This window comes from Aquarana catesbeiana, linkage group LG01 (genome assembly GCF_042186555.1).
Source record: "Aquarana catesbeiana isolate 2022-GZ linkage group LG01, ASM4218655v1, whole genome shotgun sequence".
NCBI lineage: Eukaryota > Metazoa > Chordata > Amphibia > Anura > Ranidae > Aquarana > Aquarana catesbeiana.
In genome coordinates, this window is record NC_133324.1 from 140,868,356 (window position 1) to 140,893,294 (window position 24,939).

Here is a 24,939-nt window from a genome sequence, read left to right on the forward strand (position 1 = left end):
CTTGCAAACCTGGGCTGTTAGTGGGCCCTGAGGACAGGGTTGATGACCACTGCCTTAGACAGTCAGGGAGTTGTAAGCTCTGCCCCTGACTAGATAAACAGATGTTTTCTGATTTTTCTCAGACTTACATTGAAGAATCTGTTCGTCTTAGAAGCAGACATCAGGTCTGAGGGGACACTTCTCAAACAAATGCCTTGGAAATGTTTGCACAAGCTGTCCTCTAAAACAATATAAACATGGACCCCGTTGTTGTATGTTGGGCAAAATTTCCATTGGCAATTAAATACTTGTATTGTTCTACAGTAATTATGTAACCAAAGTCAACAATTCAGGTAATCATCACATAGCATTTAGGCATCTAGACGTGTTGAATACGACTTGCTGAAGTTCAAACCGAGCATCAGAATGGGGAAGAAAGAGAAAATATCGGTAAGAGGCAGTTGTGTGGACAAAAATGCCTTGCTGATGTCCGAGGTCAGAGAAGAATGAGCAACAGCAACTCAAATAACCACTCATTACAACCAAGGTATGCAGAATACCATCTCTGAATGCACAACACACCAAACCTTGAAACAGAAGGGCTACAGCAACAGAAAACCACACCGGGTGCCACTCCTGTCAGCTAAGAACAGGAAACTAAGGCTACAATTCGCACAGGCTCACCAAAATTGGACAATAGAAGATTGGAAAAACATTTGCCTGGTCTGATGAATCTCGTTTTTAGCTGACATTCAGATGGTAGGGTCAGAATTTGGTGTAAACAACATGATAGCATGGATCCATCCAGCCTTATATCAACTGTTCAGGCTGGTGGTAGTGGTGTAATGGTGTGGGGGATATTTCCCTGGCACACTTTGGGCCCCTTAGTACTTATTAAGCATCGTTTAAACGCCACGGCTTACCTGAGTATTGTTACTGGCCATGTCCATCCTGTTATGACTACACTGTACCCATCTTCTGATGGCTACTTCCAGCAGGATAATGCACCTTGTCACAAAGTTCAAATCATCTCAAACTGGTTTCTTGAACATGACGATGAGTTCACTGTACTCCAATGGCCTCCACAGTCACCAGATCCGAATCCATTTAAGCAGCTTTGGTGTGTGGTGGAACGGGAGATTTGCATCATGGATGTGCAGCCGACAAATCTGCAGCAACTGCATGATGCTAACATGTCCATATGGATCAAAATCTCTGAGGAATGTTTCCAACACCTTGTAGAATCTATGCCACAAAGAATTAAGGCAGTTCTGAAGGCAAAAGGGGAGTCCAACTCAGTACTAGCAAGGTGTACCTAATAAAGTGGCCGGTGAGTGTATATGACCTATGGCATATATAATACAATAGTGCTGTCTAGAGCAGGGGTCTCCAAACTAAGGCCCTCCATTTGTTCAGGAACTACAATTCCCATCATTCTTAGTCATGTCTGTAAATGTCAGAGTTTTACAATGCCTCATGGGACGTGTAGTTCCGCAACAGCCGGAGGGCCGTAGTTTGGAGATCCCTGTCTAGAGGTTGAATTAGGAAATGTTTTGCCCATAGAAGACTATGGTAAAGGAAGTAGTGAGAAAGGCTCCCACAATCCCATGTGGGATTGTCTACCCAGACTTTCCAAATAAAAGGTCAGCAGGTTAAGCTGAGAGCAGGACACCAAAATGAAATAACACCAAGGAAGGTCTGTGCCAGTAGAAACTTCACTTGTTGACGCTATCACCCAATTTCCTACAATTGTTTGTAGAGTACAGTAGAGCCTGGGGTCCAACCAGGACCTATGGAGAGCGTGAAGCTGTTATAACAAAAGCCAAGTAAAGCTAAGTAACTTTTAGCATATTCCTATTGGTTACAGACCATAGTTCATGAAGTAGGTAGTATTTGCTGCATGTATATCTGCCAGTCTTGTATTGTATTCCTATAATTGTAATAGTTTGTATTAAAGATTTTTTTTTTTTTGTGAAAGCACAATAATACACTACAGAGGTTTCTAAGCTTCCATGCGTTATTGCATAGTGACCTGAAAAGACGCAAAGCAAAACAAATCCGTTGTCACCACCTCCCAGGGCATGTAAAGGAAAGACTTTCCCAATTCCAGGGCTGGATTGGAGATCCAGGGAGAACTTTGACTGGACATGGACATAAGCATTAGGAGATCCATGGATTGGAATTGCTTATCCTACGTCATGAGTATGTTGGTTTGAAGAGATCTAGATTGAAACTGGGCAAGAAAAAAAAAAAACTACCATGAAGCCCAGAACCCTCATGTAGGATTGAATTAGGGGGTGATGTTTTGACCTCATGTGGCACCTTAAAGAGGAGCTTCTGTCACGTGTGTGGAAAAAAAAAACACTAACTGCTAACTTTTAATAAACACCCACCTGTCCAATGATCCAGCGCTGTCCTTAAGGCCCCTTTCATACGTGCGGATCCGTGTTGATCTGAATCGTGAACATCCGCTTGCTCAGCGGGGATCGCTCTGTTGATCCCCGCTGAGCCGGCGGATGACAGTGTTCATCCAATCCGCTCTGCAGACGGTTAGAAAAATAGGATTTTCCTCCATCTGCAGAATCGGACAATAGCGGGGGCGGATGATATCAGGTGTCAGCGGATGTTCATCCGCTATCCCATAGGGATGCATGTCCGTATTTCATCCGAAAACGGATGGATGAAATATGGACATACGGTCCGCACGTGTGAAAGGGGCCTTACTGAGCTGGTTTCATCATTGGTCTTTGGTTCTCGTGCCAGCAACTTAACTGTGGGCAGTCAGCTGCAACTTCTTGCGGCTCTACGGCTGGCCACTACGCATGCACAAGCCGTGCTGCACTTCGTGAATGGTCCCGCAGTCTTCTGGTACCTGTGATGTGTCCCAGAAGGCTATGAGAAGGGAGAGGGGGAGGAGAACTGTCAAAACTAGGTACCCGCTCCCCCTTAACCACTTTCCGACCGCCTACCGCATATTTAATGTAGCAGGTCGGCTCTATTGCACGAAATGACGTATCTGTGCCACTGGGGGGCAAGTGCACGCCGTTGGAGGCACGACATACAATTTTTCAGGACAAGCTTTCGGGGTATGTCCCCTTCTTCAAGGTCCAAGCAGCAGTCTAGGATAGGAAAATGGGTATGTGTAGCCATCTTGGATGTCTACTAATGCCATAAATTCCCTTTGTCTTAAAGAAGCAATGACAGATATTGATAATTCCATCCAGAATTTTGGCACGTGCAGATATCTGTTTAGAGATTTTAAGCCCAGAATGGGTTTTTGAACAGAAGCCTTGAAACTGCTCTTCTAAAGGAACTGGTGTAACCATTCTCCTTGTGTCCGAAGAAGTTGCAAAGCAGTTATATATTCTACCTTCTGTCTGAAGCTGACAGATTGGAAGGCAAAAAACACGCAGAGATCATACTCTATTTTGTGCTTCATTGAAACAGCAGAATGGACTCAGAGGTCCAGCATGTATCAGATTCAAACTGGCAAAATTTCAACAGGATGCCCACCCCCCCCCCCCTTAAGAGTGGGGGCACCCCTCCATCGTTAGGAGGGGTTCTGCATGCTTGGTAGACTTGGGAATGCAGGGCTTGACAAAGGGTGTTAAGCCTTGGTTTGAAGAAGATGTGGATAGAGGAATTCCCCCAGCTGTGCTATTGTATTCTGACAGCAGAGACTCCTACGCTGTCAAAATACACTGATCAGTGCTGTGCCATTTGGTTGCAGCGCTGATCTAACAAAAATTTTCCAACAAGCCTGTTTGTGAGAAGTGGATCACCAAATCGACTTCTCGTGAATGGGAACGGCCATAGATGGATTAAATTCTCCCAGTTCCTGCTGAATTGGCTAAGCTTCAATCCATCTATGGCCAGCTTTAGGTTTCTTCAACACCTTTCCCTCAGTGACTTCCTTGATGAATTTATCAAAGGATTCCCCAAACAGGCAATCACCATCAAAAAGGCATGCATAGAAGGCCCTTTTTACAAGCAGGTTCAGCAGACAAAGTTTTTTGGCCAGGAAATCCTTTGTATTTTCAGAGCGATAAGGGACATTCAAGAGACTTGACTAATCACATTCTTTAGAGTGTCAACATAAAACAACAATGCTGATGGCATCAGCTGTAATTGTTCTAATGGAACATGATCCTCATGCTCTCCATTCATTTGTCCTTTCCAGTTAGCAATAATCTGGCAAATGGAAACAGCAGCAATAGTTGGCTGCAGGGCAGGATCTGCAAGGGCAAAGAAGGCCTTTATGAGGGCTTCCAGAATTCCTTAAAAGAGGGAACATCCTCAATAGGAACTGTGAGGTGTTTATTGAGAATATAAAAAGCAGAATTCACCAGGAAACAGTCTTTTTAAAAAAAAAAAAAAAAAGCTTTTCCACGGGATAAATCTCAGCAAAAGACTTAGGAGGAGTGACCAGGAAAGGCTGGTCCTCATCAATCAATTTGTGCATGCATTGGAAAAGTCTTTCTGTATTTGGCCAGGTTTTTTTTTTTTAGAGCCCATAGGGGCTTGTTTAGGCTGTGAAAAATCTGGTGCTGTAAGGAAAGACTAGAGCGCATCACATCAATTAGTGTGTCCACAGTAGAGGACATTTAGCTTTAAGCCATAGCTTGTACTTCATTCAATGCAAGGGAGAGAAAATCCTCTTCAGCCTCTACTACAAAATCAGGGTCCTCAATACTTTGAGCCATAATATCTGCAAGGAAAGGAGGTTCCACTTCTGAATCCTGACTACAAGTCAAAGGGAAGAGAGGACATGTAGCATTTCTGGCCTCTTTAAACCCAAGGTTTTAGAAGTGCAGAGAGTTCTCCAAAGAATTCAAATATGTCAGACAGGCCACATGCTGTATGTCTGGGAGATAGCTGCAATCAGATAATAGCTATAGCTCTGAGTGGTAGAGTTTCCTGTAGGCTGTCTGCAGAACATGTTATTTGGCCCTTTTTACCCTGGCTGACCGGCACCTATGGTCCGTCAATACAAAATGGATGGAGTTGTGTAGCCACTACAGCCGAGGTGCTGCCTTGGTTCCTGCAGCCGTGTCTGTGTAGAAGATGGCAGCAGGAGTGCAGTATTGCACTGTGCGCATTCTCAGTGGAAAAGATGGACAGGAAAAAATCTGGGAGCAATGACACAATTACTTCTTCCTGAGACTATTTCTGTGGAGGAGGGGAAACAACTGCCAAGTTTAAATTGCTTGCACCAAGAACGGTCAGAGACAAAATGGCAGGGGTTAACATAATAAAGATAATATTATCCAAATCCTGCCTGAAGAACCACATAATGTGTTACGCATTTCAGATTGTAAAAGCCAGAAATGAATGTAAATACACAGGGAAACCCCATCTCACCATAACCATGACACTGGATCTATTAGAGGTCCAGGCTTCACCAGTCACAGTGAGTATACATACTGTCCGGGAACCATAGAAATGGACCAGGGCTCTGGACCTTTATAGAACCCTGTGGCTAACTACAGATGTTGCACTAAGTTGAATGTCAAACACAGGATACAGTGCCAGAAGCAAACATTACAAGCTGACCCCACACAGTGGGGTTCTGGTGTGGTCCCCAAACTACACAGGATAATCAATCCAGAAACTGCTATGTAGCCAAGGGAAGTTAGCAGTTTGATCTTCATAGAAGCTATAGAGGAAAAATTGAATGGTTAGAAAAATAATTCTTGGGGGGCGTGGCTTAGCAATGGCTGAGTGAGGTCGCATTTTAAGAGAGCTCCTGACCACCCCGCTATATCCCGCTGAATTGACGGTGCTCCATGAGTGCTAGAGAGGCATGATAGCTAACAGACGTTACCGGACAAGATCGGCAGCTGGAGGTAACCGTCCCACTACCCCGAGCAGTAGCATTCAACGGTACTTCAGAGGCACACAGAGAGTCTCGCCGGGCGCCATCATAGCAGCCCCACGTGTACGCAGCCTAACGGGAGATGGTGCTCTGGCCTCATTGAGATCCATCCTCCCGTCTGACGATACGGACTTAGCCCCAGAGACTTCCACTATAGTTCCCATAGATATGGCTGGCACCTCTCCCAGATCGAGTGACATGCCAGATGATATCCGATCTATCCTGCAATCCCTCCCGACCAAAGCAGATATAGAAGGCCTCATCCTTCGCATTGAGGAGGCACACAGCAGAGATATTCAGGAAGAGCAGACCTGCATGCCCTTACGGACATGGTTGACTCCGGGGAAACTACTATATCTTCCCTGACTCACAGGATTGAGGCATTGGAACGCTCTCAAGAATCCCAAGATGCCACTGCTGTCGACTTACAGCTTCATTTAGAAGATTTAGAAGACCGTAGCTGACGCAACAACCTTCGGCTATGGGGCATACCCGGAGGCAACCGGTGTGGAGGATCTGTCGGCTACTGTGACAGCCATTTTTCAAGAAGTTATGGGCCCCTCGCCACCATCGGTAGAACTGGATCGCGTGCATAGAACCCTGGGACCTAAATCGCCTGACCCTGCCAGACCGAGGGACGTGCTGTGCAGGATACATCACTACAATCAAAAAGAGCTTATCTTGCGCAGGGCGTGGGAACATGGGGCTGTAGAATTTGACAGCGCCACAATTAAAGTCCTCCCGGATCTCTCTAGAGCCACGTTGCAGAGAAGGGCCATGTTAAGACCCCTTTTGGATCTGGCCAGAAGACAAGACTGCACTTATCGCTGGGGATACCCCCTGGCGGTCAGTTTCCGCAAAACGAATGCTTCCTTCACGTTACGTACACCCGCAGACTTACCAGCTCTCTTTGCTTTCCTGGGAGCAGAGCCCATACAAATACAGAACTGGCTAATCATCCTGCCCCGTACCTCAGGTCATCCGGGAGCTGCTGCTCAACAATACTCTCAACCTCCATGCCGTCAATGGTCCAGAAGAAGAGCGCAATCTCCCTCTGCTGAGGGAGCCCGGGAATCATGAGCACCACTTCTGTGAGCTGCCCCTCTGCAATCCCCGCGCACATCTGCTCTTGTTAATATTGTTTGCTGGACTCTTTCACCCCTTACCCTAGGCTGTCTGGACACACATGTTCTGCTGTTGCCACATCGGAGAAGGTTGCGTCCCCCCTTGGGGACATACATATCCCACCTTCCACCTCTGCTTTCACCGCTACGAACGTGCCCATTCTGTCAACAAGCGACCACCAAGGTACTTTTAATGTGAGCAGTGATCGCTTTGGCGAGGGCCTTAGAATATGTGGATTACACAGGAAACCAGAAGGTTGGCACTGGTAGGTGTGTTGGAAACTTTAATGTCATTGAAGTTTAAGATGTGTCCTAAACACTCTGTACCAGTGCCTGGACAAAGGGTCTTGCGACTCGCACCTATCTTGAAAAATTGGGCCCAGCGGACATCCTATAGTATTGAAGCGTCTCAGTATCTGTCATTGATGAAGTTTGGTGGGTCTGGGGATTATAGAGATTACTGCTATGTTTACCAGAGGAATCCCCCAGTCCCTTGAGAAGTATTAGGAAAAGGTATCTCCACTATATGTAACATGCCTCATTCCACCTTCCGCACCTCGCCCATATACTTGTTATATGCACTCTGTTATGCCACACTAGATGGGAATCGAAGCACAAATGAAGTGTATATAAGTGAGTATACGTGTCACTATTGGTGGCGGGGGATTCGAGGTTGGGACGGGGGTGCGGTTGTCTCTATGAGTTTTCTCCTCCCGCTAGCCCTGATATTTGTTCGGAGTGGGGGGGGGGGGGGGGGGGCTAGCGCTTCATGAGAGATACTTACACAAGAAAGAGGGATTCTACTTACGTGTCATCAAAGGAGGTGGGGGGGGGATTATTCATAGAACTGAACACATCTTTGTTTAATATGTGAACGGTCTTGGAACCGACAGTTTACACCCATCTCCCTCTACTGTCCCCATGGTTATAGGGCGGTAACTGCCCTCTCAACACTCCGATAGGGTCAATAGTGAGCAACTAGTTAGCAACTAGTAATTACCAGCTTATATTTAGTTCACATAGAAGGTGGTTAGAGTCCATGCTTTGGTTGATGTTATAAATTTTCTTTTATGTTTTGATTGTTCCTTTTTTTTTCCTTTTTTTTTAAGATGTGTAAGAGCACAGGTTAATTGTTTCTTATTAAGCCGGGCAAATTCCGGACTTACATTGCATTACTATAGCTTATTGTGTCTTAATCTCCCTCTTTTGAAATAGTCCAGTAAGCCTCCACTGGATCACCATCATCATATATATTTCTTTTTGTGATCTCATGTACTGCCGGTCAGAGGGAAGGTCAGTGAGCTCCTCACTGGTCATTCCTCTCCACATCCCCATCTAGGCCTGCGCTCGATAACCAGAGTTGTTCTGGTGAGCGTCTTAGTTGTTTACTTTAATAGTATTTGAATACAATACCCTCTTGGGGTGTTTCTACATCTAATACTGTTTCCTTTTCCTTTCTCCTTTTTTCTCCTTCTGCCATCACCTTCTTCTCCTCAGTCTATCTCTGCCTCTCAGTTTTTCTCTTCCTCCCCCCTTCTATTCTTCCCTCTCCTCCCCCCCCCCCTTTTTTTGTGTGAGTTTGGGAGCATGGAGGCGGTAAACGTGCTCTCGTTTAATGCGAGGGGACTAAATATTCCAGAAAAAAGGCGCATGTTATTCCAAGACTTACACCGACTGAAGACTGATCTGGCGTTCATCCAGGAGACACACTTTAAGGGAGACAAGTATCCCTTATTGCAAAACAAATTTTTCCCGAAGGTGTATCACTCCACTAATGTAAGTGGCAAATCTCGGGGTGTGTCCATCCTTATTTCTCGCTCCGTCCCGTGGACCTTTGGGGATATGAGGGCTGACCCAGAGGGGCGCTTTCTGTTCCTCAGAGGGACAATCGGAGGTGTAGAAGTGACTCTTGTTAACGTATATGTCCCGAACAGCGGTCAAGATCATTTTATCTCCCAAATGATCGATACCCTGCTAGGATTCGCTAAAGGCCAGATACTACTAGGTGGAGACTTCAATGTACCACTTATCCCCTCAGAAGACACATCAGCGGGACATTCCTCAATCACCCCTAGTATTAGGAAACGCATTGCACGTTCACTACATAAAGCACAGTTAATTGATGCCTGGAGACTTACCCATCCTACTGAAAGGGACTATACCTTTTATTCAACACCACACAAACAATACTCGAGAATCGACTACTTCCTGATCCCTCACTCCCAATTACATGCAATTAGAAAATCCTCCATTGGTTCTATCACATGGTCCGACCATGCTCCTGTTTTATTGACATACGCCCTGACTGACATTTTCACCTCCAAAACCAGAACCTGGAGACTAAACGAGAGTCTTCTACAGGACAAGGAGATACTTCAAGACGTAGTTAGGGAGCTGGATTTCTATTTCCAAACCAATGATACTCCTGATAGCAACCCCGGCATCGTTTGGGAAGCCCACAAGGCTGTGATTCGGGGAGTGCTTATCAAGCACGGTTCACGCATAAAGAAACAACGTACAGAACAGATGGCATCACTCTTAAAACAGCTGAGTCTTGCCAAAGCCAGACATAAACATGCCCAGACCCAATCTCTAGAGGCGGAAATTTTGATGCTCCGTAACAAAATTACCGAACTAATGCAATACAGAGCTAAAGCCGCAATTCAAATTTGTCGGCGGATTTCATATGAATCAGGAAACAAGTGTGGTAAACTTCTGGCCAGGTCATTAAGAGATCAAGTATTGGCTAATTATATACCACACATTAGGAATTCCAACGGTCAGAAGTCCACACTCCCCCGCAACATAGTAGGAGACTTTAAAGCGTTCTATGCGTCTCTTTACAATCTGCAAAATCCAGCTCCCCAGAACTCTCGGATTGAAGAATATCTTAATAGTTCAGGTATGCCTAAAATTTCTGTGGAGATGGGGGAGTTACTTGACGAACTGATTTCCACAGAAGAGATACAATTAGCAGTAGGGACTAAACTAGGGAAAGCCCCAGGACCGGACGGACTTACCACACAATACTTTAAAACATTGCTCCCTTCCCTTGTGAAATGTATGCATAAATTCTTCAATTCTCTAGGCTCCGGTATAAATTTTCCCCGGGACTCTCTGTCGGCACACATCGCAGTGATCCCCAAGGAAGGGAAAGACCCAACCCTGTGTGGAAGTTATAGACCAATTTCCCTCCTAAATACCGACCTAAAAATTTTCACAAAAATACTTTCTACTAGGATCCAACTTCACCTCCCTTCCTTTATCCACTTAGACCAAGTTGGTTTTGTCCCAACTAGGGAGGCTAGGGACAACACCATTAAAGTTCTGAACCTCCTACACGTGGTCAACAAAGATAAAATCCCTTGTATTTTCTTAAGCACGGACACGGAGAAGGCCTTTGACAGGGTGAATTGGCAATTTATGACAGCTGTTCTGGAATATGTGGGCCTGGGCAACAAAATGTTATGTTGGATTAAGTCGTTGTATGGGGACCCTACGGCACGTGTCCGGGTTGAGATTAAGAACATTCCTTTTGAGATTAAGAACAGTACACGCCAGGGATGCCCCCTATCCCCGCTCCTTTTCGCCCTGTCATTGGAACCATTTCTACGTACTGTGAGAGCCAACCCGGACATCACTGGGGTGGTTGTGGGAGAATCACATCAGAAGATTGCCGCGTACGCGGATGACATGTTGTTCTCCCTTACCAACCCATTGGTCTCTCTTCCAAATCTCTTAAAAGAATTTAAAAAGTATGGTGAGCTTTCAAACCTGAAGATTAATTTCAATAAGCCCGAGGCTATGAGTATAGGAATTCCCACACAACACCTCACAAACCTCCAATCCAGTTTCAAACTTCGATGGACAACCTCGGCCTTGAAATACCTTGGTACATATATCCCCTCCAAATTCTCACAGCTTTTCCCTCTGAACTTCCCCCCTTTGCTGACAAAAGTTAGAGCTCTTCTCGCCAAATGGCAAACAGGTCTCCGTTCGGGAGATGCAATATTCTCAAGATGTGCATCTTACCCAAGTTCCTTTACCTTCTCCAAGCACTCCCGATCCAGATTCCTTCTAGTTACTTTGATCAGGTCAGAGCAGTATTCTTTGACTTTATTTGGGCCCATAAAAGACCACGACTAAACAGACGACAGATTATGTTACCTAAGCAATACGGGGGACTAGCGGTACCAGACCTTCGTAAGTACCACCAAGCAACGCACCTAACAAGACTTATCGACTGGAACCGACATCAATCCATGAAACTTTGGACTCGTTTAGAACAGGCCCAGTGTGCGATCCCACTAGACAGGGCTCCTTGGTGCCATAATTCACTACCAAGAGTCGTGAAAAATCATCCCCTGATAGGTACCACTACACAACTGTGCTCGACACTCTTCACACGCGCTGTCCTGGTGCCGTTAAAGTCCCCTCTGCGCCTGGTACTAGGAAACCCAGAGTTTGCTCCGGGTCACACAGACCCGGTTTTCCGGGCAATGAGAACAGCCGGTTATTTCCAAACCTCCCACTTTATGGTTAATGGTAAATGGCCATCACTGACAGAACTCATGGATACGAACGGCCCTTTTCGTCTAGATTTTTGGAGAGCACAACAGCTCTGTCACTTCCTTAAAACACTACCCCTACCAAATAGCCCTGACCAGAATCTAACCACCCTAGAGACCTACTGCTCAGAAAAAGGCGCTATGCCTCGCGCGTTATCGACCATCTATCAATTGCTGATCACTCCTTTAGATGGTCACCGTCTCAGTTGTCTAGATAAATGGGAAAGGGATCTTCAGTGTACTTTTACAACACGACAAAGGCAGAACATTCTCCATTTTACTTTTAAATCTTCAATTTGTTCGAAGACACAAGAGACCAACTACAAAATAGTCACTAGGTGGTACAACACCCCGGCAAAGTTACAAAAGATATTCTCCGATGTCACGGACCTGTGCTGGAGATGTCAGAGAGAATGTGGAACGATTCTCCACATTTTCTGGTCTTGCCCTCTGTTGGAGGAGTTTTGGAAAACCATCCAACAGACGTTGCAGAAATTTACTGAATACCAGGTTCAGGATGACCCAGCTCTCTTTCTGCTGCACGCGTCTGACAAATCCCAGAAAGCATACAAACGATCATTAATACCCCATCTACTTGACGCAGCGAAGGCCTGCATCCCCTTGTACTGGAAGTCCACACAACCTCCCCCTATAAGTTTATGGATTAGGAAAGTAGAAGAAATCAAGAAAATGGAGGATCTAATCCTCTCGGCCCACCACCAAAATGAACGCTTTACCAAAAAATGGTCCATCTGGAATGTCTTCTTCTTTTCGGAGGAAGGCCAGACTCTCCTGGGGAAGGATGCTACTGACTAATGTTGGTCCACTGTTTTATATTGTATTAAACTGGATAGCTGTATAGGTTTACAGAAGTAATTTGACTTTGCCACATTATTCTTTGACTCACAAGAAGCGCGCATGCGGCCTCGGTGTACCATGTCCCCCCCTCTACCCCTCTTCCCTACTCCCTTCTCCAACCCCCTCTTCTATGTTCCTCTTTTTTTTTCTCACTATTCTTTCCTTTTCTTTTTCCTTTCTGGCCTCTGTTTCTCTTAGGGCTGTTGTGGTCGATCGGGGTAATTATTGGTGCCCCGTGACCTAAACGGTCCTATTCTCTCACTAAACCTGAAAATAGGAGCAGGACTCACGGAACCTCTCGTCAGCTGAAGTACGGCCTAGGATTAGGTTGCCCTTTTGTTCCAACTGGGGTCATGGCCGGAAACAGTCCTAATGTCTAAGATCACTGTATTCTCCATACTATTGTAAAAAAAAAATTTTCTCATAGTTAAGTCATGATGTTGGTCTACGTTCACCCTAATGTATGATATCTAGTTCATGTATGATTTTGAGATGTTGTATTTCGTGTGTCTTGTATCCATTCTTTAAATAAAAAATTTGAAAAAAAAAAAAAAAGAAAAATAATTCTTCAGAGAAGAAAAGGTCTAGCGCCGTAGGACGTCAGCGAAAAACTGGAGTTTCACAGAGTGAGTAAGGTTATATATGGTGTGCTCTGAAGGCAGCCCTAGCAAATTGTGTGCTAGTGTCCAGTCATCTGAAGTTAGCTGCATTTTTTTTTTTTATTTAGTGGTATGCAACATACACAATGAAATGGTAACTTCACAGAGCATATTATCAATACATCTTGGCAAAGTTCTGGTCCCCAAACATCACTCTGCCCTATCCAGGTATATCCAGGCTTTCAAGTAAGCTGCAGAGTAGCACTCATGGGCCGGATCAGGTTTTGCTCAGCAAAGGAGCTGAGCTGCTGCTGAGCAGAGCTCAGGTTCGTGTCCGCTCTGCATACGTATACAGCCCGCTCTGCTCTATGGGCAGCCAGACACAAATGGACTGGCTGTCTGTTTACACTCCACTGCCCTCTGATCCCTATGACTAAGCTCCAGGATGCAGAGTGAAATGCGTTAAAGGCGTGACCTAGTAGGAGCCCAGGCTGAGGTAGTCTCTCTCATTATCACACAACCTCGTGAATGTGCGGCACCAGGGATTCTCTTCTTCTGCCCTCTTATACGGCCAGATGAAGGGCAATGGATCCCCTTCCATTTTTTTTGCCAGATCAGATCCGGAGGTAGCCGGGTGTAAACGGATACAAGTCTGTTTTCATCTGGTGCTCCATAGAGAAGAATGGAGGGTCCGATCGTGTCCAGCTGTAAAACAGACTGCTGGACCCGATTGGACCTCTCGTGTGAAAGGGGCCCAAGTGATGCAGAGAAACCAAAATGATATACCACCTGATGTCTCCAAGGATGCCATGGAGGAAAGTGCAATTTACACCTAACTGTCCCATCTGTATGTAAATAAGCTCCACTGAGGTTTTTTTAAGCTAACACTGAACCTGCTTGCTTTACCTATGAGAATCAGGTGGGCGACATTGTGATAAATGATGTACCTGCTACAGCTTCCTTTTCAGAAACACCTGATCATACCTAGCCAGTAATCCACCACCATGGATGCATCAGTCATCAACTGAAAGGCAGGTGTTCTGCTTATTACAGTTATTCAGAGGTGGGAGATGACAGGACTTGTAAAGAAGGCAGCTGCAGACTGCTATAACACAAACAGACATTACAAGGCTGCCTTGGATGCTTTAAAGGCAGCTGGCACAGCACAAACAGTATAAATGCAATTTTTTAACACATACTTTACAAGTCACACAAAAATATACACTTTACAATGCACAAAAAAGAAGAGAAGACAGCACCTTTCCCGTATAAATTCTGAGAGCTCCTTTGTTGATATCTGGCCATGTTTCATATTGTGATATAGCACATCGAAGCCATTATTCTTCTCCCCCTACAAAAAAAAAAATGGTAAATTTTATTACAGTAAGGCATAAACAATCCTTAAGAGTAACAGATGGAATGCATGGCATAAAAAGTAAATAGAATTATTAAAGCCACAATGTGACCCAGAAAAATAAAATATCACCTTGCGAAAGAAGAGAAGTATTACCTGTTCTATCACCTGTGCCATCAATCTTATTTTCGCTTGCAGAGCTACTGCCTTAAGGATCTTCAGCATTTAACCCATGTCCATTAATGTCAGATGCTTATTTCCCCCACTGCATGATGTGGTTCCATCCACCACTTGTTACATCACTGCAGTACATGGGGGACAAAGGCACCCGACAGTCCCAGAAGTGCCGAATACTAAAGATGCCAGCATAATAAGAGAGCCAAGATCAGAAGCATGGGCAGTGGGACAGGTAAGATTTAAAGTGATTTTAAAGTCTTTTTTTTTCTTAAATAATAAACATGTTATACTTACCTGCTCTGTGCTTCTTGGGTTCCTCTTCCCTGCTCTTGGCCCCTCCAACAGCTTGCTATGAGGGCACCTGAGCCAAGCTACAGCTCCATGTGTCCATTCAGACAGCTAACAGGTAAGACAGGTAAGCATTAGGGGGGCTGAGGGAGGCTGCTGCACACAGAAGGCTTTTCATCTTAAAGTGATTGTAAAGTCTTGTTTTTTTTAAATAACAAACATGTTACACTTATCTGCTCTGTACAGTGAATTTGCACAGGGCAGCCTAAATCCTCCTCTTGTGGGGTCTCTCTTAAGAGCTCTTGGCCCCTTCCTCCTGTTGAGTGCCCCCACAGCAAGCAGCTTGCTATGGGGGCACCTGAGTCGAGCTCGTGTGTCCATTCAGACACTGAGCTACGGTTCACCCCCCTCTCTCTCTCTCCTGATTAGCTAACTGACTTTGATTGACGGCAGCAGGAGCCAATGGCACCACTGCTGTGTCTCAGCCAATCAAGAGGGAGAGTCCCGGATGGCCGACGGACTCGTGGACATTGCTAGATAGAGATGGGGCTCAGGTAAGTATTAGGGAGGCTGCTGCACACAGAAGACTTGGTATATTAACCACTTAAGGACCGCCGGCTTTTGTTATACCTCGGCTCTTTGAAGATGGATATCCTGGTTATGGCAGCAGTTAGCTATCATAACCCCGGTATCATCTTCTTCAGCGGGCGATCCGCTTTCAGATAAACGTGGTCCCTGCGACGGATTCACCGCAAGATCACCTTTAACGGCAGCGGGAGAGGGACCCCCTCCCGCCGCACTCCGGTGACCTCCGCCGCTTACCGCAGCCGCCGGCAGAAGTGATCAGATCCTGTGTCCTGTTAGGTATGGAGCTGAGTGAGGGGAAGATGGCCCCCCGCCGTCTCCATATAATTGCAGGGCGGAAGCAACGCCAAACCGTCACTTCTGCCCATAGCTCTTAAAGCAACATTTTTTTTTTCCCAAAATGCCTTTTAATTAATTTATTTTATTGCATTTTAGAGTAAATATGAGATCTGAGGTCTTTTTGACCCCAGATCTCATATTTAAGAGGTCCTGTCATGCTTTTTTTCTATTAAAGGTAAAATAAATATGAAAAAAAAAAAAAAAACACATTTTAACCGTGTCCCGTCCCGCCGAGCTCGTGTGCAGAAGTGATACGTGAGTAGCGCCTGCATATGAATACTGTGTTCAAACCACACATGTGTGGTATCGTCACGATCATTAGAGTGAGAGCAATAATTCTAGCCCTAGAGCTCCTCTATAACTCAAAACATGCAACCGGTAGAACATCGCATATGGAGATTTTTAAGTGTAAAAGTTTGTCGCCATTCCACGAGTGGGTGCAACTTTGAAGCGTGACATGTTGGGTATCAATTTACGCGGCGTAACATTATCTTTCACAATATAAAAAAAATTGGGCTAACTTTACTGTTGTCTTATTTTTTAAGTAAAAAAAGTGCATTTTTTCCAAAAAAAGTGCGCTCGTAAGACTGCTGCGCAAATACGGTTTGCCAAAAAAGTATTGCAATGACCGCCATTTTATTCTCTAGGGTATTAGAAAAAAATATATAACTTTGGGGGGTTCTAAGTAATTTTCTAGCAAAAAAAAATGATTTTAAAATTTAAGTTTGAAAAATAGGCCCGGTCTTAAAGTGGTTAATGCATAGAATGTGTTAAGATAAAAAACCTTCTGCCTTTACAACCATTTTAACCCCTTTAACATTAAAGTGTTTGTATCATGATGCAAGCCAGGAAATTAATTCACATAAAAGACAGGAGTATAAACTTACTAGTACATCCCGTCAATTTGGAGGCCAAGGCCAGTCCACCCTGCTGACTCAAACTGCATTTACGCTCCCGTTTACAAAAAAAGTGTGGCAAGAGCTAATTTTTTTCAGATACATGTTAAAAATGCACATTTTAGGTTTGCAGATCGCTTAATACACAGAAATATTATAAAACTATATAACTTGTGAAAGCAGACGGATGTTTGGTAGCTGAAAATTTTTATCTTGGAAAATATTGCACAACTGTTCAAGCTTTAGTTTCAGAAAAAAAAACAAACACCACTTTTGCAACAAAAAAAAAATCCCACATTTTTAAAAAATTGGCCCCTTACACACTGGGGCTGGGGCGGCATAACGGCGCTATTTTTAGCATCGATTTACCGTTGTTTTAGCAGCGGTATTCGCTCGCTAGCGGGGCGGTTTTACCCCCCTGCTAGCGGCCGAGAAAGGGTTAAAATCACCGCAAAGCGCTGCTGCTGCAGCGATATGCCGGAGGTATAGCCGCGCTGCCCCACTGATTTCAATGGGCAGAAGCGGTGAAGGAGCGGTGTATACACCACTCCTTCACCTCTCCAAAGATGCTGCTAATAGGACTTTTTTTAGCATCCTGCCAGCACACCGCTCCAGTGTAAAAGCCCTTGGGGCTTTCACATTGGAGACACAGCAGCGGCTCTATCAGGGCGCTTTGCGGGTGCTATTTTTAGTGCTGTAGGGCCTGCATAGCGCCCCAGTGTGAAAGGGGTCTTAATACCAAACACATCAACCAATAAAACTGTGTACATCAGCAAAACGATGAAAAAATACAATACCCAAAATTGGGTATTGGGCATTGATTTAACCAACTTTACAGGTTATCATTTTGAAGTTAACCATAAGTACTGGTCATAGAATTATTTTCTATCACTCCGCCACATGCGGGGATACCCATAAGGCTTTATTTTTTCTCACTTTTTTCTCAACTGTTACAATTGAGCTGATAACCTACTTGACAGCAAATATGAAGTGACAGATTCTTCTGGGTAGGCATCACAAGTCTGTTAAGACAGATAATGCCTCCTCTACATGCCAGTCAAGACATTCAAGCACAAACGGTGTTTGAACTCCTTACTTTAATGGCCAGGGACACCAGGTTCTGAAAGCTCTGAAGCCAACCAGATGACTTTTACCAGAAAGCCAAAAGCCTGCTGTAAAAACTAAAACAAGCACAAGGTTGCCAGGAACTTGTTTTAGCCCTTTTATTGCCATAACATTTAGGACATTTCATAAGCAGTCACAGAGTTAACAGGTATGCTCAACTGCAGTAGGGTGTGCATACGTAAATAGATCCCGTCAGCAGAACACGCAATTCAACAATGATCGAATAAGAATGTATGTGTGTTTAATGTATATTAGGCATGTTATTTACCTGTTAAAGCTTCCTTTGTGTAGACATCAAAAAGCCCTGATACTGCCACTTAGTGCCGCCATCTTGGATGTCATGTCAGTGTCAGACGCAGAGGTGTCACTCAATTAACACTCTACAGCAGGGATATGCAATTAGCGAACCTCCAGCTGTTGCAGAACTACAAGTCCCATGAGGCATAGCAACACTGACAGCCACAAGCATGACACCCAGAGGCAGAGCATGATGGGACTTGTAGTTTTGCAACAGCTGGAGGTCCGCTAATTGCATATCCCTGCTCTACAGTATTCCCCTTTGCTCCTGACCCCGGGAACTACAAAAGCAGTTGTGTAGGGAAATGAAAGTATAACTAAAGGCTTTAGCGATTTTCTTTCCTGTAACTCATGGTTGCAGGAAAAAATAAATAAATAAATCGCATAATCTATGGTCACCTTAAAATTTAAACTTCAGCCTTACCTTCACTCAATCTATAAAACATAAGCATATTCAACTTTAGCTATAATTATGATAAAACTTGTTTTTTTACCAACAACATAGTTTTTCTTCTAACAGAATGGCTAGACAGAATAACCATGTCACTGCAGGCAGCCTGTAGGTATTAGAAGGGTTTATCTAGTGCTCAGCATCTGTAATCAAACCGGCCACAGGATGAATAAGCAAACGTTCCCAAAGAACATATCTTTCTCCAGAAATGAGAAACATTCTCCCCAGTGATAAGAAATAAACCATTTTAAACTGAAAATGAGTGTGAAAACCCAGACTAAAGCATGACCAGTTATTAGAATACCAAGGCATGGTCATTTCGGCAGCAATACCTAAGCTGAAGGTTTCATCTGGTAAAACATAACCAAGCAGGAGGTTTCCTCAGTTCTCCAGTGTCCAACACTTAGAGCCCTTTCACACTGGGGCGGTTTGCAGGCGTTATTGCGCTAAAAATACCGCCTGCAAACCGACCCAAAACAGCCTCTACTGTTTGTTCAGTGTGAAAGCCCGAGGGCTTTCACACTGGAGCGGTGCGCTGGCAGGAGAAGAAAAAAAACTCCTGCAAGCCGCATCTTTGGAGCGGTGTATTCACCGTTCCTAAACCGCTCCTGCCCATTGAAATCAATGGGGCAGCGCGGCTATACCACGGCAATACCGCGGCTATAGCTGCGCTATGCGAGCGGTTTTAACCCTTTTTCGGCCGCCAGCGGGGGTTAAAACCGCACCGCTGGCGGCCGAATACCACTGCAAAAATAGCGCTGTTTTACCGCCGACGCCCCCACCGCCCCAGTGTGAAAGGGGCCTTAAGCCTCATGCACACGGACATTTTTACAGCTGCTTTTTTGAGCGTTTTTTGCAGCTTAAAAAGGCGTTTTTGAGCTGTAAATGGCATAGGCGTTTTTAAGCTGTACAAAAACTCCAGGACCAGTGGGTTCTGAGAGACGTTTTTCAGCTGTAAAAACGCTCTAATGCTGATAAACTCTCAAAAACGTCATTCACCAACGTTTTTTAAGGTTTTTGATCCATTGAAAAAAAAAAATTTTTTTTTTTAAAAAAACCCGCTAATAAACGGTAAAAAACGCTATTGCAAAAACGTCGAAAAAAGCTGAAAAAAGTTTTAAAAAATCACTGCAAAAATACTGGCGTTTTCATAACGTTATTTTTACATCCTGTGTGCATGAGGCCTAAGGCTGGGCTCACACTTGTGGGATCACAGATATCGCATGTGATTCGCACTGTATTGCTGTGCAGATCACGATATGCAAATACAGCCATACAAACTGTATGGCTGAAATCGCATCGCATTTGCACCAAAACGGTGCAGGACCCCTTTTTTGATCCGCACTGGAATCGGATCGCATGGGTGTGCACCTATGTGATCCAATTCCTGCACTATTTCACAGTTCGCACTGCGATCCAATCTGGAAGTGTCATTAAAAATTTACATTGACCCCCGCAGTGGTTCACAGATGCCAGTGTGAACTGTCGGTGCGATGTGGGAACCCGCACAGGAATGGCGTTGGTTCCCGCAACGCACAAATGTAAATATAATGTAAAGCTGGCCATAGATGAATCGAGATTCAGCCAGTTTAGCAGGTATTTTGATCCATGTGTGTGGGCATCCCTGTTCAACAAAAGTCAATTAACATATTGACTTCTATAAAATGAGAAACCTGGAAAACTTTTGTTGATGAAAAAACAAAACAACCCATTAATGGCCAGCCTAAAGTGGAACTAAACCTAGCAAAAAGTAACAGTTTCCCAAAACAAATACATTCAGGGTATGCCATGAATTATTACTGTCACAAGTACTTGTGTGCTCAACTGAACTGTCAATTCAACAAATGGCTGAACTCATAGCTGGTCACATGTGCAAAACCATTGCAACTGATGTTCAAAGAGAGGCTAAGATGGCAGCTTCCGTGGCCATAAAAGTTAGGAGGGTTTAGTTCCACTTTAAGTTGGGTACATATGGATGTCAAGAATATAAAATGGGTTCAGACAGGTCTACCCCAAATTATAGTAGATGCAAATGCAAATGGAGTTTGTTTTCTAAAGTACCAAGTATCATAAACAACTGGCTTTCCTCCCTTGCTACATTTCAGTGTTGTTGCTAATCTTCTGCATCCTCCTTGCAGCTACTTCCTGTTTAGATGGATGCACTCCGGTGATAGCTGCATAGCATTTCTCAGAGCAGTGGTTCTCAACCTGGGGGTTGAATGATGATTTGCCAAGGGTCACTGATTCCTGGGTTGTTCCTGAAGCCTGTACCAATCTTCCAGCCGCCCAGCAGGGCTGTTCTTGGAGCCCACGGCCACCCACTCAGCCTCTTCGCAGCCGCCCATTCAGTTCATGGCATGGCTGGGGGGCAGAGACTAGAGGTCAGCTGACTGGTGAGGAATGTGAGGTGGGAGGGGCTGGAGGAGACCCTATCAACTGATTTTGGCATAGGTGTCACTGCTACGAGACACCACACAGTTGTAGACACAGTGAGTAACGCTACCTGTGATTATTGTTGCCATTAAAGGTCCCCACTACAGTTCTCAGATCAGCAGATGACCTTGATCAAGAGCACCTAAGTTGGCTGATCAGAACTCCCCCCAGCACTGCCACTCATCCCGTTCCCCCCCACCAAGGAGTAAGAGAAGGAATAAAAATAGAAAGGGAGGAACAAAGGGAGAGGAAAAGAGGGGGAGGAACAAAGAAAAAGGGAGAGAAAGAATAAGAGAAATAACAAGAAAGATGGCTAGAGAGAGGGATGGGGAAAAAAAAAACAAGAAATTAGGATAGAGAGTGATAAAAGGGAAAGAAAGGAAAAGAAAAAGAAAGGAGTGGTACATCCTAAAATGTACCATAAGGGGTTTTAATACTGTACGAGTGGAAGGGACTCAGAGAGCACTAAATGTCCATGGGTTAGGGGCGCAAATTACTTGTCTTGCCTTGGGTGCTGACAACCCACGCTACGAAAATAATTTTACTGTTAGGGGTCCCCACAACTTGGGAAATTTTATCAAGGGGTCATGGCACTAGAGGGGTTGAGAACCACTGTCAGAGGGTTTCCTAGAGTGACAACAGTGGACCACACCTATATGATGTGTGTTGCAACAACCACTTTTAGCCATCCACATAACACAATGTGACAGGCTGACAACTCGGAGACAGAGACAAAACTTTGCCATCTTCTAACAGGAAGTGCCTCTACAAGGACCTTCATGGCAAAATCACCAGAAAAATATTAACCCCCTTCTTATCCATCCTGCAGTTTTACCCCTAACCTTGTAAAGCAAGATACCGTCATCTAAATCTGCTGTCTAGGTCCCTCCCCAATCACAGGGCAATGAAAGCCACAATCTTTTGCTTCTCATGCAGCACCACTTAAAGTAAGGACTATAATACAATCCTTTGAAAACACCATGCTATAAGCCTACGTGATATGGGAGAATAAAGAGAAATAAAGAATTTTGTCTTCAACCAAAGTCCACTGTGCAGCTGATTTAGAAGTGTGGATAAGCTTGTGTTAAAGACAATTCAAGCGTCAAAGTAAACCTTCTTGGTTCTTTATTCAGTCTGGTGCTACAAATTCCATCAGTTTCTTTGTATGAGAACCACTCACAAATAACAGAAAAGTCAAAGAAAACAGAACATAAAATCTAAAGCTTTGTTAACAATGGCAAGTTAATGGAGACGCTTCCTATAACAAGTTTCTGTTTATCATTTCTATTCTGACAGCTATTCATTCTGCATAGAATCTATACCTATACAGTATATAAAAAAATACCTTGGGATGCTCTCTGTTAGAAAGCGTTTGACACAGTTCCCCACACGGCTAATGTGTAAGACTCCTTTCACACTGCCTCCACTTAAAAGTCGCGTGATTTTGCGGCCGCAATTTTAGGGAATGCCTGTGTAAACTTGAGGTCTATGGACCTCAACTCGCATGAAAGTCGGACCAAAGTAGTACAAGGACTACTTTGAAGTCGCACATATATGAATGGTTACCATTGGAAATCATGGGAAACGACTTGTCATATGACTTTGCAGTCCCAAGTCGCAGGACAAGTGTGAAAGGGGCCTAAGGTAAAGTCTACAGGCTTGGAAAGATCAGTTTGTAAATGGATAAAAAACTGGCTAAAAGACAGAATTCAGAGAGTAGTGGTTAATGACTCTTACTCTGAATGGTCTAAGGTTATCAGTGGTGTACCCCAAGGTTCAGTGCTGGGACTCTTTTTAATATCCTTATAAATGATATTGGGTCTGGGAATAAAAGTACTATTTCTGTCTTTGCAGATGACACCAAGCTATAAAGCGGAATAACGTCCTTACATGATGTCTCCAATTTACAAGCCGACCTCAATGCTCTGTTTAAATGGGCAACTAAGTGGCAAATGAGGTTTCATGTTGATAAATGTAAAGTTATGCACTTGGGGGCTAAGAATATGCATGAATCATACATACTAGGGGGAGTACAACTGGGGGGATCCGTAGTGGAGAAGGATCTGGGGGTTTTGGCAGATCATAAGCTCAATAATAGCATGCAATGCCAAGCTGCAAAGTCCTTTCTTGTATTGAGAGGTACAGTCAGGTCCATAAATATTGGGACATCGACACAATTCTAATCTTTTTGGCTCTATACACCACCACAATGGATTTGAAATGAAACAAATAAGATGTGCTTTAACTGCAGCTTTAATTTGAGGGTATTTACATCCAAATCTGCTGAACGGTGTAGGAATTACAACAGTTTGTATATGTGCCTCCCACTTTTTAAGGGACCAAAAGTAATGGGACAATTGGCTGCTCAGCTGTTCCATGGCCAGGTGTGTGTTATTCCCCCATTATCCCATTTACAAGGAGCAAATAAAAGGTCCAGAGTTAATTTCAAGTGTGCTATTTGCATTTGGAATCTGTTGCTGTCAACTCTCAATATGAGATCCAAAGAGCTGTCACTATCAGTGAAGCAAGCCATCATTAGGCTGAAAAAACAAAACAAACCCATCAGAGAGATAGTAAAAACATTAGGTGTGGCCAAATCAACTGTTTGGAACATCCTTAAAAAGAAAGAACGCACCTGTGAGCTCAGCAACACCAAAAGACCCGGAAGACCACGGAAAACAACTGTGGTGGATGACCGAAGAATTCTTTCCCTGGTGAAGAAAACACCCTTCACAACAGTTGGCCAGATCAAGAACACTCTCCGGGAGGTAGGTGTATGTGTGTCAAAGTCAACAATCAAGAGAAGACTTCACCAGAGTGAATACAGAGGGTTCACCACAAGATGTAAACCATTGGTGAGTCTCAAAAACAGGAAGGCCAGATTAGAGTTTGCCAAACAACATCTAAAAAAGCCTTCACAGTTCTGGAACAACATCCTATGGACAGATGAGACCAAGATCAACTTGTACCAGTGATGGGAAGAGAAGACTATGGAGAAGGAAAGGAACTGCTCATGATCCAAAGCATACCACCTCATCAGTGAAGCATGGTGGTGGTAGTGTCATGGCGTGGACATGTATGGCTGCCAATGGAACTGGTTCTCTTGTATTTATTGATGATGTGACTGCTGACAAAAGCAGCAGGATGAATTCTGAAGTGTTTCGGGCAATATTATCTGCTCATATTCAGCAAAATGCTTCAGAACTCATTGGATGGCACTCCACGGTGCAGATGGACAATGACTCGAAGCATAATACGAAAGCAACCAAAGAGTTTTTTAAGGGAAAGAAGTGGAATGTTATGCAATGGCCAAGTCAATCACCTGACCTGAATCCGATTGAGCATGCATTTCACTTGCTGAAGACAAAACTGAAGGGAAAATGCCCCAAGAACAAGCAGGAACTGAAGACAGTTGCAGTAGAGGCCTGGCAGAGCATGACCAGGGATGTAACCCAGCATCTGATGATGTCTATGCATTCCAGACTTCAGGCTGTAATTGACTGCAAAGGATTTGGAACCAAGTATTAAAAAGTGAAAGTTTGATGGATGATTGTTAATCTGTCCCATTACTTTTGGTCCCTTAAAAAGTGGGAGGCACATATACAAACTGTTGTAATTCCTACACCGTTGACCTGATTTGGATGAAAATACCCTCATATTAAAGCTGAAAGTCTGCAGTTAAAGCACATCTTGTTCATTTCATTTCAAATCCATTATGGTGGTGTAAAGAGCCAAAAAGATTAGAATTGTGTCGATGTCCCAATATTTATGGACCTGACTGTATGGACTCCTGAGAGAGAGAGAGAGATATAATTTTGCCCCTGTACAAATCATTAGTAAGACCTCATCTGGAATATGCAGTTCAGTTTTGGGCACCAGTTCTCAAAAAGAATATCGGGGAACTGGAGAAAGTGCAGAGAAGGGCAATCAAACTGATAAGAGGTATGGAGAAAGCTCAGCTATGAGGAAAGATTAGAGGAACTGAATTTAT

General features: G+C 44.2%; 1 protein-coding gene across 1 annotated transcript in view; it reads right to left on the reverse strand.

Annotated features, from left to right (window-relative positions):
* Nucleotides 1-24,939, reverse strand: part of FCHO2 (FCH and mu domain containing endocytic adaptor 2) — a 216,302-nt gene that overhangs the window by 153,755 nt on the left and 37,608 nt on the right. The window contains exon 2 of the mRNA XM_073624347.1: nt 14,263-14,354. Within this exon, the coding sequence (XP_073480448.1) occupies nt 14,263-14,354 (92 nt within the window). The remainder of the gene's footprint in view (nt 1-14,262; nt 14,355-24,939) is intronic.